Raw genomic sequence first — 19,024 nt, forward strand, 5'->3', positions numbered from 1 at the left:
CAAAGGCAGCTCTGTTGGTTGGTTTGCGTCAGCTCTCTGAAAAGGAAACTAGGTCTGGCCGTCTTTCATGAGGGAATGTGGCGATCCGTGCCGAGTGACTGGCAGGAGGGGGAAAACGAGGTCTTCTGTCAATGTTTCTGTAGCGCTCAGGGCCAGAGATACAGGCAGAGAGGCAAACACAGAGGCCTGTCTCTCTGGCAGCCTTTCTGACAACATACTTTGCTCCTCAGGGAAAGCTAGATGTAACCCGGATCGTTTGTGATCAAAACCAAAGAGCGAAGGCACTTGAATCAGAGACATTTTAAACTAGTGTAAATTTGTGATTACAAAACCAGTCAAGACAGAGACTTGAAAGATACCACAAATGTTTAAATTGTGAGAAGCAGAGGGTGTTTAAACTACTTTTAAAGGTAAAATTTATAATTTCTAGGTAAAATCAATGTCTTTTAAACAGGTTTCCTGAATTTGCCACTGGTCAGCCAAACAGATACTCCCTCCCCCAAATTCACACCATTGGCTGAGTGTTTCTGGGTGGGGCTAGTCGGGATGCTCAACAAACAGCAATGTTTTGATAACGCCACAAAGCCACAATGTTTACACATTTCAGTGGAATCAACCTACAAATGGTTTCATTACAGCAGGAAAAAAATTCCACACTTCAGCTTTTACATTTACAAATAAATTAAACAGATAGTAGCACTAAGTGCATGCACAAGGTCAAGTGCTACACAAAAAAGCCACCTGTCCATCCTGAGATTATAAAATATACATAAATCAGTTTAACATCAGTGCAATTCAAATTGACCAAACTTAAACAACAGTGCGCTTAAAAGCATCAAAAAGGGGAATCATTCGGCGTAAGTAAATGAGTTGTGATGCTCGAGTCTTGCAACCATGATGCCCAAAAAGCTCCAGCTTAGCTGGCACAATTATTTAGCGAAAGGTCAGGGTTTGAAGTTGAGATCAGGGAGGTCTGCCTCATGGCTTTGTTGCTAGGGCTCTGCTCTCAGGATTGCTGGAGACAGTTATTAGTATTCCCCGTAAGACTCACCCATGCAAACACCAAATTCAAACCATGAATAATAACGCCAAACACACGTATAGAAGCCCTTTGTCACACTGCAAATATGCGACTTTTGGAAACATTGTTCCCTAACCTGGGTTATTTCTTTAATTTTATCTCCCACTCCGGGTGTCTCTCAGAAAGGTAACTGCCCCTGAGAATGTGTGTTTAAAGCGCCATTTCCCTCACAAATGGGGTGAGCAGGGCTTTTAATCTAAGCTTGCAAAGTAAAGGCCCATTTCCTGTGGGAACCAAGTATAAAAGGACCCAACATTACGAGCAAATTCAGAACTGAAGAACTGGCTCCCTTTCAAATGATGAGTGTGAATTTGAATTGAATTGACCACAAACCACATGATACTGAATTGGAATTTGAATTAGAATGACAGGAAGAGGAATTTAATTAATATAATTTGAAGAAACTCAATACAGAGAAATCTTTTCAATATGAGAAAACTCAATACAAGAAAATACATACATTTGTCCACAACAACAAAATGGGCAAGAATGGAAAACTTGGATGTTCATTTTGAGGTTTTAATTTTACACACTTTTTGGCTTGATTTTAAAGACTTTTGATCAAATATTTTGAGTAATTAAGTCTTTTTCAACAGTTGTCCATAAAATATAATGTAAAATATTAAATATAATAATATACCATAACACTCTAAAACATGCTGGGTTGTTTCAACCCAATCTTGGGTAAAATATGTACTAACCCAACTTTTTTAAATGTAACCCAACAGCTGGGTTAGTCCATATTTAACCCAAAGTTGGGTTTATATAATTTATAGTGTCTATTAAATATCTATATACATTAAATTGTGCAAAAAACAAACAAACAAACAAACAAACAACCCCCCCCCCCAGAAATTAAAAATCTAATTCAAAAATAGTGAATGTGTTGTTTGAATCATTAATTTAGAATTTCATTCCATTATAATTCTACTGTCTTAAATGAAAATTATAATTCTACATCTTGTTTGCTGCCTCAATTCAAATTCAGCAATGTTCATAATTGCCATTCAAAAAGTATTCTTAATTCAATTCTAAATGGTGTAAAAAATGACCAGACATGACCATGTCCTCCATTCACTCTACCAACGGTCTCGTGCCGCCTTACTAATGTCTGTCACTAATAATCAAACACAGGCTGATTAACCGCCTGCAAAAAGATTGAAGTGTTTCACCAACAGCCCAAATGTATATTTGAGCAGCGAGGCAGAATAAATTTGCATATCAGGAGCGTCTGGTGAAGGGTTGGTAAATACTCTGTTTATCTCTCATTGTCATTCAAACCAGTCTATCTAAATAGTGGCTCTTCCACAGCGTTATGGCCTAGGTAAAGTTATTATGCAGCAGCCTGGTATTATAGAATAATGTAAACAAATGTTTATGCATATAAATGATTAAATAAATACATGTAAATAGCTGTTAATATACTATTCAGAGCATGTATACATCGGGAAGCTTGTAATACAAGACTTAAGTCATAAAAACAGACACATTCGGGCAAAAATGCAGATGGAAATGGCTGTAGCGCAAATAGTAAACAAATGAGGCAAAAAAAAGAGCCTTATAACTGTAAAATAACACAATTAACTTTTTCATAAGAAATGTTTTTGCTATGATTTGTTGTGATTGGATTGCAATTATCATGGCCACAATAACACTAATTTATTATTCATTACCTTGTATGAGTTTCTCCTCCAGGGCCTTTGATAAACTCTGACATTGGGATGTAGCTAAGGTAGTTTCAACTAAAGAAGATCTGACAAAAAGAGAAAGAAATAGATGTGACATGTATAAATATGCAAAACAAAAATATAAAACCAACACTATTTTTGCCTGTCCCCTTCGATATCTAACAGCAATGCACTTTGTCTGACACACTCAAGTGAAGACAGGTACAGGATATTGACAAACTGTACATCAATGCCACGGCTTTGAAGGAGCTGCATGTTTTGTTTCAAAGCGCTGAGTAAAGCAAATATCAAAGACCTTCAAGAGTTCTGACCCAAAGAGGACACAGTTAACTCTTTTAACAAGTCGTAATCTTCTGCAAAACAAACACAACAATCAGTGTCAGGTGTAAATAAAAGTACTACTAAATTTGTAATACATATTTCTTTTAAACACTAAAAATTTGAAAATACAGGTATAGCCAAAATGTACTTTAAACACATCGCAAACTGAGCTAATTCATAATTTCAGTATACACAATGTGTACTTTCACTTTACACAATTAAGAAACAAATCAACAACTTAAATTCACAGGTGTATAATTACTTTAAAATGCTATAAATAAAGAATTTACTAACAAAATTCAAATTTAAATTGTTCACTGATATTCAGCTAATTTTATCAAGTTATAGTGCTCTATACAAACAGAGCAGTTCTAGTGCAAAAAGTGTAAATCAGTAAATTTGTCATAAATAATAACTTAAATACAAGTTTAAATCATAAAGTGAGCTAATTCAGTACTGAAAAGCTTTAAAATAATTAACATAAAATTTCTTTGGGTGCATGTTCTGCACAAGCATTTCACCTGTAACCAATTTACTCTGAACAAACTAAACTAGCAGCTGATTTTTAAACATTGTAGCCTAAAACCGTTTTGGATTTAGAAAACGTCTCTGCAAAGATATCATTACAACGTGTAATCATCGCCTGCAATGTACACTGATAAACATTTCGCACATATTAAAAAAAATACGTCCTTAATTGTAACATGTGAAAGAAAGCCATTGACAAACAGTGTAAAATGAGCCAAGCAAGGCATCATTACCCGAGTTGTGGTGTGGTCTCTGAACAATGGTGCTTTACAGGGGACGGCAGCCTTTGTTTCAGTTCTTCATTGACTTTAGGATTAGCTGGAAATATATAGAAAGGGATATGATTAATTCCACTGCGGAAAAAATGCTTTTCATCACAGGCTCGAGCTCACTCCTTTTCCATTAGACTTAGAAAGGTTAGTATTAATTACAGCCTGTCAATATGATCTCGGGATGCTTGGTGGAGAGCAATCTTTAATAACCTCAGGAGTAGAGGCAGAAAACAAGACAGGCGGCTTTTAATTTGTCATGTGAAATTATGCTTTAAGACGTTGTCTTTATCTCGTCCACTGTGTACCAGTGCTTTACCTCACAGTTTATGGAGGACTAATGAACACGGGCAATTAACAAAGCGTAATCCCACCATGCAATCGTTTTAATGCTTTCAGCTATCAGAAAAGTAAACAGCCATTTAATACAGCTCAAGCCATATCAGATCAGGAAGCGCCAATTAAAGCGCCATCTACTCAGGTGTAATTAAATAATGGTGGATAATTTAGTTCTGTGAATGGAAGCTAATTCATAAGCAAGCAACAAACAGACACGAGGCAATTAGCAGGAATGCTGATATTCAGTCGCAGAGCCTGTTGATCGCTGGCGGTAGGAGCCGTGGTGGAGAGCTTCCCTCTAGTGGTGGAGCTTCTGAGACAAGAACTTCTTAACACAGCACACACCGGGGGCTTACAAGCTTAAACACTTGCCATTTCAGTTCTGTCAAATGTAGTTGCTTTGTCAGGGTCACATTTACGAACCAAATGAATACAGAACATCTTCGACAAGGCAAAAGCAAAATGTTTCCTGGTTGGTTATTTTTTGGGAACCACTTTTGTTAGGGAAACCTTAATTAGACACACATGTCTTCTAAAAGGTTCTTCCCACACTACCAGGATTTTCAACAAAAATCGGTAACACTTTAGAATAGGTAACACTTGTTAATTATTAACTACGACATTTCTCTCAATAAATTCTTAATTTGCTGCATATTAATAGTTAGTAAGGTAGTTGTTAGGTTTACTGTAGGTATTGGGTAAGATTAGGGATGTAGAATAAGGTCAAGTAGAATAAGGCATTAATATGTTCTTAATTAGCACTAATACATGGCTAATATTCTAGTAATATGAATGCTAATAAGCAACTAATAGGTGTTACCTATTATAAAGTGTTACCCAAAACTCTAGCCAAAAGCAACATTTCAGAGCTTAAAAACAGTTTCCCAGACATTTCATATTGTATTCATACATATTATGGCATTGGTAATTGTAAAAATGGCCTAATATTTCCAGTTGGAATCCTGCATCTTGGCTGGATTCTGTTCTTCATGAGTCTCAAATATTTTACATTTTCTGTGCTGACTAAAATACCTTATATAACCATTGGATTGACACATTTCATTTCCTACTGTTCAAAAGATTGGGGTCAGTAAGATTTTCTTTTTCTTTTCTTTTTTTATTAATACTTTTATTTAGCAAGGATGCATTAATGCATTAATAGCGCTGAAAAACTATTCCTTTCAACCTTTTATTCATCGAAGAGTTTTGAAAAAAACCCACAAAAGTAATTTTTGCTCCCACAGAAATAACGTTTAAGAAATGTTCCTAAGCGTCAAATCAGCATATTAGGATGATTTCTGAAGGGTCATGTGACACTGAAGACTGGAGTAATGATGCTGAAAATTCTACTTTGCCATCACAAAGAAAATACATTTATTCAAAATGAAAATGTTCTTTATTATTTAGCAAATTATCACTTGCTAGAGAAACTTGGACAAAACTGATCAAGATTGGACAAAAATTTGGATAGTCCCCTCGTTGATTTTATTTTATTTTATTTATTTAGGTTAATTTGATCAACCTTTAGGAGCACACTACCATAGCACAAAACACTTATTTTTAAGGGTGAAAAATTATTTTTAATTCCCAGCATCTTTAAAGATGAAACTACAGGGCAAACAATGATCAGTTTCTTGGGAAAAGGAAAGAAAGCTCATGAAAATGATACAGGGGAGGGCGGACAGCATGAGAGAAAGTTGGCAGAAGAGAGCCAAGAAGACATAAAAAGTGAGTGCTCTTGGGAGGTTGTGCACGAGGCGGGTGGGGGTGACCCCTGGGGCAGATGCCAGTGGAACGTTATCCCCGCGCTGTAAGCCAGCACACACAGCTCACACCGCTCACACGCTATTCAGCTCAGACACAGTCAGGCGTGAACGGACAACTGGCTTTTTGTGCCAAACACCACAGGGCTCCATTAATCTCAGTGATAGACTCTGAGCGGGAGCTGGCCCCGCGCACCGCACTTTCACAGAGAAAGAGAGGAGGACGAGGATGAAGAAAGACTTTAAAGATAGTAGGTACGGCTAAGACGCCTGGTAATCCGTTAACACTAACAAGAGAAAGCAGCTTTGGAAAAGACAGAAAGGGGGAAAAGAACAACACAGAGCATACAAACCTGACCTTTTGATGTTCACATAATTTTCAGTAAGACACATTAAACAGTTGCAAGAAGACAGGGCTTAACCAAATAAGTTTGGACCGATTCATTGATTGACACCGTTTCCTGAGAGAATCACCCTCAAGAAACTTAATGAAACTGATACTATCCAATAATCCGATATTGAAAAACAGGGAAGAGCTCGTTTTGGCTTAATAAAAGTTTGAATTGTGCTGAGTGGCAATAGGAGGCTCCTGCTCCAGATGGTGAATTAGCATCGCATCTACATTTTCTACATAATCTGCAGGAGTTTCATGATAGATTAATGAGCTATTAGCCTTGCTGTTCGCAGGGCATTGATGAAAAACTACATTCACAACAAAGCTTGCACAGTGTAACATGCTACAATGAAGCCAATAACCAGTCTTTGTGTAAAAACAGTGGATTTACAGCTAGTTGAGGAGATGATTCAAATCAAATCAAGAGTTAAATTGCATTTTATTCCTCTTAAGTAAATGCTCAAATGATTACATAAATCACAAACCTAATAGCAAAACATTTAAAAGTACCAAAAGATAAGTTAAAGGTCTCTGATTGAATTAAAGTGTGTGGTTTTTTTTTATGTTAAAATACTATGTCTTATTCCAGATTCATATCTAGAAACTGTAATATATTCACAAGTTGACTGTCCAAAAAACATTTATATATATAAATATTTGCTTGCCCGGCCAATAGCAGACAGAGAGATTTTCTGGAAACCTGTTTGAGAACAATGACATAAAAACATTATTTTAGCAATTTCATTTTGTGGTGCTAGTGGTGAATAAATCATAGCTTAGATATATTGATATCTATATAATATTAATATTCTCTATTATTTTTCTATACCGTGGTATTTACAATGTGAAAATGGGTCTATTGGAGCAATTTAAAAACGTATCCGTCAACTCTGAAAAAAGATACAAAAGAGGAAGTTTTTCAGACTTCCTTCATTGAATATTTCATCAATATTCATTCACGGGGATAAAACGTGAGTAAATAAAGAAACATTAATAGGTTAGAAGCCTGCATCAAATGTAAAAGACAGCTCAAATCTTACAAAACAGCGTTTGCCACTTAAAGCCACTTTATCCTTCCTTCAAACTTTTCTCATTTCAATTTGTCCTTTGCTGTCACTCAGTGATCTTCATTTTCCTGTCTTGTAGACTTTAAGCTAATTGCCTCGGTGGGCTACTTATTATTCATGTACAATTATTGCAGTGTAATGTCTTTAAATCCTTTTAAATGACCATTCATGCGTCACATTCACTGAAAATGCCTTTGATGTCTGTCAAAGATGGAATTCTTCAAAAAGAAATGTCTAAGCCCAATTTCAATCGCTCGAAGAGGGGGGTTTGGCGGTTCCCTCTAATATAAACTAAATTCCATTAATTTTTTAAGCTGCATTTAATGCATTTCCTCCACAAAAAGTTTCCAGATTCTTCAGTCTGTCATTTGTATTCCAGCTGACTTTATGAATATTAATAACAGTGTTATCCTGATTAAACGGGCTTCATGTGAAATCCCCATGAATCTATGAGCTCAGGATTCTCATCTTACCGATTTTTTATGAATTTTGATACGGACATTAATGTGGAGAGAGTCTTAAAGCAGGTTTAATTGTACAGCATGCTTGTGCCGCAGAAGGAAAAAGGCAGACATGAATAAATATGGATGATGATTTGACATGATTTGATATGGATAAACAGCCTCTTTTATAAGGGGAGGTGCGCACAAGCACCTGGGAGCACTCCACTGTGTAATTTGATTGTTGCGGGCTGTCGTAAAGCTTTGAATGGTCTTGACTTTGCCTGGATCAAAAGATTTTATTGGCCCCTGACAGATATTAACAACAGAAATTGTTTTTGTCAATCAGTTACATGTGCTGTAGGCTGATTCCATCTCACTGGAGGGTTGGTATTTTTTTTTTTTTTTTTTTCATCTGTTAATGCCAATTTATGAAAAATGGTTCTGACTCAGAAATACACTCTTAAAAATAAAGGTGCTTCGGGATGCCATAGAAGAAGCCTTTTGTCTAAAAAAAAGGTTCTTTGTTGCGAAAGTAGGCTCTTCAGATTTTCTTTAAAGAGCAACCATTTGACTGAATGGTTCTAAAACAACAACTTGATTTGAATAACTTGCAAAAGTTAAAAGCATTAAAAGCAAACCATATAATGTCAGAGAACACTACTGAAAGAAAGGCTTCTATTAGGCTTCTCTCATTTAATAAATAATAATAGAGTTATAAATAATAGAGTTATAAATAAATGCAAACAACAACAACAACAATACTTATGTATTGAATTGATTTAATAAATGATTAAAATAATTTAATTAAATGCATAAAATTAATAATTTAATAAATTTTTCCACGTATAAATTGTTTTTAGCAGCAATCAGCATAAAAATGTGACTAAAAATGCAATTGAAAAATGGACATGATTTTTATTATTATTATTGTTAGGCATGTTCCACTCAAGCTGGCATAAGCTGTATTTTATGTCTTTGATTCTTTGTATGAAATTACATTTTGAATCCCTGCTTTTCGATGTGGTCTCTGTCTTCAAAACCCTGCTGTATACAGCATAAAATTTAAATTAAAACAATAAAAACATTTACTTTTTCTTAATGTTATTTAATAAGAACTATTTAGAGACAGGCAGTCTCCTCAAATCAAGACCAAGATACTATAATAACTATTTATATTTCAGACAGTAAAAAATAAGTTAATGATTCTTCAAATGGATGCTGAGGCTATTCAACTTCTGTGGCACAAATAAACTTCGGACCAACACCAACTTTGTACCCTGATCTTATATTTAGCTGAAATGTCAAAAGAAAAGAAAATGCATAAACAATTTTCAAACTTGTGGTACGCCTAACTAAAAATACTGATTGGATCAAGTGGATGATTGAACAATCCAAATGAAAGACAAAACTTGATGGGGTTTAGAGCTTGTTGGATCTTTAGCAAACAAACCCACTCAAATAGGCTATAAATAATGTGTCCTACTTGGAAAAGTTACTTGTATTCAGTTGCATCATCATCTTCAGCAAGAAAAACACAACATTTTAGAGGGAGCTCTAAATCAAGTTTGGGATTCTGTTAAGCCGTCCTTAGTTTTATTTGAGATATGCATATACATTTAATAGTTACGCAAAATAAATCTCTCTGAACAATCTTATACCAGGTGGCTAGTTTAAAACAAATCCTCCAGGACCATCAATGTCACTCTAAAATTATGCAGTCTCTCAAATAAAAAGCATAATTCCTCGCATTACTTGAAAATTCTCCAGGTAGGCCTTATGTTTCTTAGACGATGGAGACGTCTAGCAGGGAGAGTGGGATCTGTGAAGCAGGACCGTGTGTCTTAAAGCTCATTCTCAGAGCAGGCGCAGTGATAATTGAATTGAGCCTGTGGGAAATGAGCTGGTGCTAGCATCTCCAATCTCTTTGATGGATCCGTCCTCGGTGGAGTCTATCAGGCTGCGATTCACTGATCCTCCTGCATTAACGGTGGAGGAGAAATGACCCTCCAAAATCTACCAGGATGAGTGCCTAAATTTCCCCATATCCAGCTAATTTGGGTGCAAGAGAAGCGTGAGCCACGCTAGGAGTAAAGAAAGCTCTTCCCCCACTCCACAACTGCCTTTAAACAGGCCTTCTTTGAATGAGTAAAAGCAGGCAAATACCCCCCAAGATGTGCAATAGGATTAACCCTGAAATGCTCTGTATTGTGTGTTTGATCCTGTCCATTATTAATTATGACATGATAGATATGATTCAAGACAAAGTACTATCGGAATCAGTGCATAAAATACACTTGAAAAATACAACTTGAGTCAGACTAATATAGATAAACCTTAATTATCAACCAACGTCAGACAACACTGCACAGATAATCAGAATATTAATTCACATGACTCCTATGCATAACGTATATTATACATATCTACATAAAGTATATTATAGCAGTATACATATATTTTTTCTAAAACCATTATGCTAAATCCTAAACTATAGTAATATTTTGTCAAGCAGTTTACAAATTGACCCGTCTTTTAAACTCAATCGCCCATTTAGATCCCATATTTTTGTATAAAGCTCTCTGTTGTACTGCCACCATCAATAACCTCTTAGTTTAATTCATAAATGTAGAAATCGCTGACAAAGTCAGATTGTCACAGTTATTCACCAAAAATTAATTTTAAAAGGTCTGTATTTGTAAGCAGTTAGACAAACAGCACATTTTATTTCAATTCTGCGATTCGATGTCAAGAGTGAATATTTCAGCGAATGGATAATTCATCTGCTGAATGTAACCTCAAAATTGGCTGTGTAAATATGGACTAAGCTGAGATTTGCATTGGCTAACATTTGGGAGGGAGAACAGAGTTATTTAAGGATGAGCTTAATGCAGCCGATATGCGAGCAAAGGAAGGCAACTGAATTCACATTTTAATCAATGTCTGATGTCTGACTTTTTTTTTTTTATATGTATATATATACAAAGATATATAAGACAATCCTGATGCATTTACTTTCCTGCAGAGCCGTTCTGGGAAGTGCCATGATAAAAATAATCATTTTATATGTCACCACCCTTGCTCATGCGCCGATCAAAACAAAATACTTTAACTGCATTCCTTTCAACATACGAGTTTAAAAGCATTTGAACTGAGGCACAGAGAAACATATAGAAAACAAAGCTTTATTGTGGCCAGAAAGATTGTGAAACTAGTGCAAGGTGGCATCAACCAGCCGTGAGGTACGTGAGACTGTTATTACTCATCGAAGAGACGCCAAACAGGAGAGGTGGGGCTCAGGGAAGGAGTCAACTCAAGGTCAGCTGTCTTATGAAAGACATTCCAGCCAAGTGTTTCGCCTTCTCGACTCGGTGTCGCTTCTACCGAAAGCTGTGCAAGTTTCAACTCATTATCCATGTACAGCCATTCTCTAATAAAAAATTAACCAGTGGGGACTGCTTGTCTTTGTACATTTGTTACTGTCAAATAAGGTTGCTTTAATAATAACATTGGCTAAATAAATATATGTAAAAATATATATATAATCGCCTACTGTATAAATTCAGGGGTTTTTGTATGTTTTGCACTTTATGCAACACAATATCTACCGTCATATTTTTGTTACTGTCTCCTTCGAATAAATAAGGTGTGTAAAAAAAAATTAATCACCCGCTATATATTCAGTTGGGGGGGGGGGTGTATTATTTGAACATTATGCAACAATATCTATATATCAGCCAAATATGCATTTATGGTCAGAAGTTAAGATATCTTTTATATTTATTGACCTTTATTAACTCAAAATAATGTTGAAGCCTCTGGAGACAGCATTTCATTTCTTTACAGTCAAGGCCTTTAAAGGGATAGTTCACCCAAAATGAAAATTCTGTCATCAGTTACTCACCTTCAGGTTGTTCCAAACCTGTATGGGTTTCTTTCGGAACATAAAAGAAGATATTTTAAAGAATGTGGTTCACATTAACATTAAAGTTCACATTGACTTCCATAGTATGAATGAAAAAAAAAATACTATGGAAGTCAATAGGAACCAGCAACAGTTAGATTACCTACATTCTTCAAAATATCTTCTTTTGTGTTCAGAAAAAAAAGAGGTTTTAGAACAACTTGAGGGTGAGTAAATGATGACAGAATGATAATTTTTGGACTAATTATCTCTTTAATAAGCTGCCAACAAAATAATGTAATATGAGCTGTATATCAAATAAATAGGACAATACTTGTGACTCTGGACCACAAAACCAGTCTTAAGAGATTTATACATCACCTGAAAGCTGAATAAATCATCTTTCCATTGATGTATGGTTTGTTAGGATCAAACAATATTTGGCCGAAATACAACTATTTGAAAATTTGGAATCTGAGGGTGCAAAAAAATTAAAATACTGAGAAAATCACCTTTAAAGTTGTCATAATGAAGTTCTAAGCAATGCATATTATTAATCAAAAATTACATTTGATATATTTACAGTTAGAAATTTACAATATATCTTCATGGAACATGATCTTTAAATAAAATAAAAATCCATTTTAACCCATACAAGTGAAAGTGAAAGTCATGACATTTGCCAAGTATGGCATCCCATACTCTGTAATGGTGCTGTGCATTTAACCCATCCAAGTGCACACACACAGCAGTGAGAAGTGAACACACCATGAACACACACCTGGAGCAGTGGGCAGCTATATATCCAGCACCCAGGGAGCAACTGGGGGTTCAGTGCCTTGCTCAACACTGTAAAAAATTATCTGATCAAAAAGTTTTGATAACTTATATATGTCATTAAATCAGACATAAAAAAATGTGTTTTGAAATTTCAACTCAATTGTTTGAGTTTTCAATCTTCCAATTTAGGTTCATAAGTTACTTCAATGAATCACAAATTCCAGGTGCTTGAATGAACTTGCCATTTTAAATTGAGTGGAGGACAGCTCTTTGCGCATGTGCGCGCCTCGAGACAAACAGTCACATCCGGGACATTTGCTTGTGTGCGAGCGCCTGACCCATCTGAAATATTTTTCACAGACGCCATTTTCTTTGGTCGCGATGCAGCGCATATGAGGATGGAAAACGGCGAATTAAAGTATTTTAAGAATTTTGGGGTAAATGTTTTGAGTGAACTATTATTGGATTGTAACTGATACTTGTCTCTTGACATTTCACTTGTTAATAATAGCTTTGATAAATGGATGTGAAATGATTCTGCCCCCCCCCCCCCATTTTTATAGGAGCACTTTTGTGATGCTGCAAGTGGGAGTGGATTTCTTGCTTAGCTGGAAACTGCAGAGAACCATGTCTTGTCATCCTAAAATAAAGAAATAGACTACTTCCTTCAAGGAAGTACAAAAACGCCATCGGCACAGACTTTGTTCAATAACATACATTCAGCCAGGGCCGTCCTTAGGGGGGTGCAACTGGTGTGGTCGCAACGGACTTCGCACTTGAGGGGTAAACGGACTGAATGCCCCACCTCGGGACGCTCCCTACTTTGCACCTTCGCATCAGCTAAGTATGACCCTGCATTCAGCTTTGATGGTAATGAATGAGATGCTGTGGTTTAAGCAGATAAATGTAAGCACTATAAACCTAATAAAATTCAAAATACATATTGACAAAATAAGATTTTGCACTGATTTGCTTTGACTTGCTTTTATACTGATTTGCTTTGACTATATGTTTTAATTTTTTAAGAATATGTTGTTTAAATATACTGAAAACACTGTAATTGTATTGGTATAATTGTAAACAGCATTGAATTGTGGATTATTTTATATATATGTATGTATGTAAGTTTTTTTTTGTTTTTTGTTTTTTTACTTGACCATTGAACACCTGAACCTAAACACCACACAATGAACTCAATTTTAACACTCCTGAAATGTGTATATATATGACTCCCTCCGTGTCGGAGTTAAAATAACACTTTCAGAAGTGTGAAATATGTACATTACGCACAGAGTACATTTTAACACCATGCTGGATTTACAAATAAACTCTTTCAGTGTTAAATTGTAATCTGTGAGTAATGTACATATTTCACACTTTCGAAAGTGGTATTTTAACTCTAAAACTGAGGGAGTCATATATACATTTCAAGAGTGTTAAATTTGACTCAAATTGAGTTCAATGTACACTGGCGTTTTTTGCTGTACCGGGTGCCTCATTTTTCCGTCAGACAAAACGAGTTGGGGTGAACAATTTTCTTTGGCAATGAATGTTTGGGGCTTACCCTCCTTGTGAAGGGTGTCAATGATTGTCTTCTGGACAACTGTCAGATCAGCAGTCTTTCCCATGATTGTGCACAACCCTTCTATTTATCTTAGCCTCATTATGTGACCTGCACCGAACTGAAATTTGGTACCAAAAAAGTATTGATTGCAAGTTTGAGATGATTGAAGTGTTTATGTATAACTTGTATTGGCTTAACATTGGTTTTAATAATAATAAAAAAAAAGTTTTGTACTCAAATTTGTCTGTTTTTATAATTACGTTAAAACAAGACATTCTTTTAGATCATCTTAACTTGATACCCTAATTCAAAGACATTACTTAATTGAAATTACTAAATTGAACCCACTAATGGGGATAAGTTAACAGAATGCTTATTATTGAGTTCACTTTATTTTGAACTTGCATAGCTAAGTTGAAACAACAATAATTGTATAGTCATGTTGAATCACAGAAGGCAATTCACAGCTTAACAAGACTCAAAATAATGAGTTAAAACAATTCATTAATCCATTTAGTTTTTAATTGAAATTTTGAGGCAGCTGCTTAACTTATGATTTTAAGTAGAACCAGGTAGATATTTTTTACAGTGAAGGGCACTTCAGCCATGGGTATTGAGGGTGGAAGAGAGCATATTGGCTATTATTAGACACAGTAAAATCTTCTTAGATTGTTTGCAGGAGATCTCATATTAATTCATCATGGTTTAACAGTAGGGAAAAAATCTGTAGCTACTTGCTGTTGAGGTGGAAACTACATTTGCCAAGGTCATTTTTGTGTAAAGAGAAGACAAATGGCAATAAACCACTTCTCCAGATCCTTCTAATGACAACACAAATATTCCTATAATTTCCCTAAACGTCCGTCAATGGAAAAACTTTCACATAAAGCCAAAATTTAACACTGAAAGGGCTACCAAATCCAGCATGATTGCTGTGCATGTCACCTCAGCACCCAGCGCTAAAACACACACATAGCTAGTGGTGTGAGGATCCTCAACAAACACATCTTCCTTTGTTCAGGAAATCCTTTCTCCAACACGAACTGCAAAGCTGAACTTTGGGCAATGCAGAAGCATCAACTCCAAACACAGCTTTTTGCTTTTTTTTCACCCTTAAGGATGAGTGATGCTTGAAGTTTCGACCTGTCCTTCAAACAAACCGGCTTTAAACAGCAGGATTCTGAAGTGAGAAAACACTCCAGGACATTCCAGGGTTCTTTTCCAACTGGAGAACATTGGGGAACAAACAAAGTTGATATAAATGTGTGATATTCGGATATGGCAGGCACTTGGGCGACGTCGGTGTCACTGTGGGACACATGCGGAGAGGCTTGTGGGAGGTATTGTGTGTTCAGGGATGTACATCACTGCAAATATTTACAGAGCAGCTGATGTACAATAGAGGAATCACATGACTGTCTCTGACGAATATGTGCTCACGTACATGTGCTTAGATCAAATCTACAACAATGATGTTCTCTAAAGAACGAATAAGTTATTAAACACTTAGCACGAGAGGACTATGCAGCACTAACTCACTAGGTCCAAATGAACTCTGTATTTCTGACCTTTTCTGAGATGATTATGAGGGAAATTTATTGAGAGCTTTATACTCTTAAGGCCGGTTCACAATAAGGGTGATAATGTCAATGATAAAGATATATATTTTAAAAAGTTGCTCTAAATTTAATCTAAGATCTAAGATCTAAGCCCCTCAAAGATCTAAGATTAAAGATCTTTTTCTATGCACACAAAAGGCCTATTTCTCTCAAATATTGTTCACAAATCTGTCTAAATCCGTGTTAGTGAGCAAGTGACGAAGTGACGTGACATTCAGCCAAGTATGGTGACCCATACTCAGAATTTGTGCTCTGCATTTAACCTATCCAAAGTGCACACACATCCCAAACCTGCTCAATGAGTGACATGTCCGGTGAGTATGCAAGAACTGGGATGTTTTCTGCTTTCAGGAATTGTGTACAGATCCTTGCAACATGAGGTGATGGTCGTGGATGAATGGCACAACAATGGACCTTAGGATCTCATCACGGTATCTCTGTGCATTCAAAATGCCATCAATAAAATGCGCCTGTGCTCATTGTCCATAACATATGTCTGCCCATACCATAACCCCACCACTACCATGGGCCACTTGATCCACAACGTTGACATCAGCAAAGACACGACACCACTTATGGTAGAGAAATTAACATTAAATTCATGGGTAACAGCTGTGGTATGCATTCCTGCAGTCAGCATGCCAATTGCACGCTCCTTCAAAATTGTAACATCTGTGGCATTGTGCTGTGTGATAAAACTGCACATTTTAGAGTGGCCTTTCACTGTGGCCAGCCTAAGGCACACCTGTGCAATAATCATGCTGTCTAATCAGCATCTTGATATGCCACACCCGTGAGGTGGATGGATTATCTCGGCAAAGGAGAAGTGCTCACTAACACAGATTTATACATATTTGCGAACAAATTTTGAGAGAAATAGGCCGTTTATAATTTTGTTCAGTGTAGTTATTGTTCATGGTGTGAGTGGGCCTTTATTAGTAGATGAAAACATATTCAAATCAGCCAAAATACTTAAAAGAAAAATATGCAAGAAACAAATGATGGGCCAATTTCCGACAGCATATCCACCTTATTAACCTTACATAAGAACAGATGCAGCAATTTGTATTTTGAACAAAAACAGTAGCTATGTTGCTTGATATTGCAAAACTGGTATTTATCATCATATTTTATATATTTTCTTATTGTAATAATAAACACATAAGCTTGTAGGGTAAACACCATTTATAGCATTTGTTTTTCTTTTAGCTATTTAACTATAGCGGCTAATGAATCAGTCTTGCATATTCAAAGAAATAGCTTTCTTCCGCATTGCTAAACAAGGGGTATACAGGAACAAAGCTAATCTTTTTCATTTTTATTTCAATGACAAACCAAAGTTTCTCAATCCTGTGTTCCTGCTCTCTTAATAAATTCTCCAACTCAAGTGCCAACCATCTATGTCCAGTATTTCTGGTTGTTGCAGGTCTGTTCAAACATTCCTACAATACAAGTCTGTAAAAAAGCAGTAAAAATGCCATGGTGTGAAAGTGGCTTGTCATTGTTCGGCCAGGATCCTTTGCGAGTGTGAATGTGTTGAAAAGCCGAGGGGAGGCCGGGGCAACAGGACCAGGCACTCTGTCCTCATTACCACTTGATGTTTGAACACAGGCCACAGGAGTGAACGTTTAAATTGCTCCCTGTTCAAATAGTTCCCAAGCATCTGTGGTTCACAGCAAAGTAAGCCTTGTTTGTTTTCCTCTCTGCTTCATGGGCCATCACTAGGTCGTCTGGAATCCTGCTCGCAACTGGGTGGTAGGAGTCTTAGCATCATATGAGTGTCAGTCTGAAAACAGTACTGGTCTTAAGAGTTCATGGATCAAAGCTCCTGTGATACTAACTCAAACTCAATTTGCTTATTTCATAATAAAACATAAATCAAGGGAATCATAAGGCTTTAAAATTAGGAGCCAAAATATTTACTTAATGTAGCACACATTACATCAGTTAAAATAAGCCTGACAATCTTCATATCTGAATAATATGACGAAATTAAACATAAGTGTAGAGATAAAGAAATCTGCTCTTATGACCTTTATTTATTTATTTGCATTGTGACATTATTTCCATTACAATTATGCACCCCTCCCCCATTCTCATTATGTCATGCAAAATAAAAATAATTATATATGTATATAAACCATATAGTCTATCTATAATATAATTTATACAGATTTAAAGAAAAAAAAATATAGTGATATTGTAATAAAATATTTTACTATAATACTGACAATTATACTGATTTATATAAAGGGATTTTTTAAATTCCATAATAAATGAGCATGTAAAGAGAATCATGGGAAATCATGTGAATTACCAACACTTAATATACTAGGTAAATGAATGAATGAATGAATGAATGAATGAATGAATGAATGAATGAACAGCCACGCTAATTACATTAGAGAGTAATCTGGAATGTCACAATGCAAGAAAATTCTAACGGTCCTCATGCAGATTTAATTTCTTATTTTATCTTTTGAAGTAAAATATGACCTGGAAATGTTTTCATAAGACTGACCCAAATATCCACAAAAATTCTTAATTTCGAGAACGTTTCAAGAGACGCCAACCTCTCGTTGGGTTTTATTGCTTGAGTCTTTGTATGTTTGTGAGTGCGTTGGCCTTTTTCCTCGGTTTGTTTGGTTTCAGATCACAGTAACCAGGCTTCCACAGTTAAGCAGTGCCCATCCTAGGTCTATTCCTTAAACCAACACAGAGGCACAAAAGAGGAGGACAGAGCCCTGAGGGATCCCTCTGTCACTGGCGGACCACCCACTTAGGGAGCAGACAAGCCTGTTAGGCCACACGGCACTCCATTCTAGGGATTTTGAACTTCAATGGGACCCACAAAGAAGCCGAAGGGATCGCCAAAGCACCTCCTGGCTCTCCGTGAATCCAAGCACGGTGGAAAGAGAGTGAGATGTGATATCAGGGTGGGTGGCTGTCGGAAAAGCAGAGCGGGACCACACCATACTGCCATAAGAGGAACCAAGCTGATGGGACCAAACAGTACATTTACGTTTCCTTCCTGGATGGCACACACAGGGGGAGGCAGCGTGACGGGTTATGTCAAAGGTCGATCCACCTGCTAAGAACAAAGCTTGTTGAGACTGTAGCCCTATTTCTGCTCTTGTCAGGAAGGCCAATTCAACTCCACAGGAAACTTAGTGAAACTTGGTGTGTGTGCTTTGAATTTGGACTGCAAAAGGACAGTTTACCCATGTTAGAAAACAATCCAGTATCTCAGTTTTAATAATACGACCC

At 36.3% G+C, this 19,024-nt stretch overlaps 1 protein-coding gene across 2 annotated transcripts in view; it reads right to left on the bottom strand.

Annotated features, from left to right (window-relative positions):
* The window catches only part of LOC132111346 (mirror-image polydactyly gene 1 protein-like), a 79,811-nt gene that overhangs the window by 56,885 nt on the left and 3,902 nt on the right, over positions 1 to 19,024 (bottom strand). The window contains exons 2-3 of one of the 2 annotated variants that reach the window (XM_059518561.1): positions 3,852 to 3,936; positions 2,755 to 2,834 (exon numbers count right to left, since the gene is read on the bottom strand). The exons of the other annotated variant lie outside the window; for it this stretch is intronic. Coding sequence (XP_059374544.1) covers positions 2,755 to 2,834; positions 3,852 to 3,936 — 165 coding nt within the window. The remainder of the gene's footprint in view (positions 1 to 2,754; positions 2,835 to 3,851; positions 3,937 to 19,024) is intronic. 2 annotated transcript variants of the gene reach the window in all.

This window comes from Carassius carassius, chromosome 31 (genome assembly GCF_963082965.1).
Source record: "Carassius carassius chromosome 31, fCarCar2.1, whole genome shotgun sequence".
Classification (NCBI taxonomy): domain Eukaryota; kingdom Metazoa; phylum Chordata; class Actinopteri; order Cypriniformes; family Cyprinidae; genus Carassius; species Carassius carassius.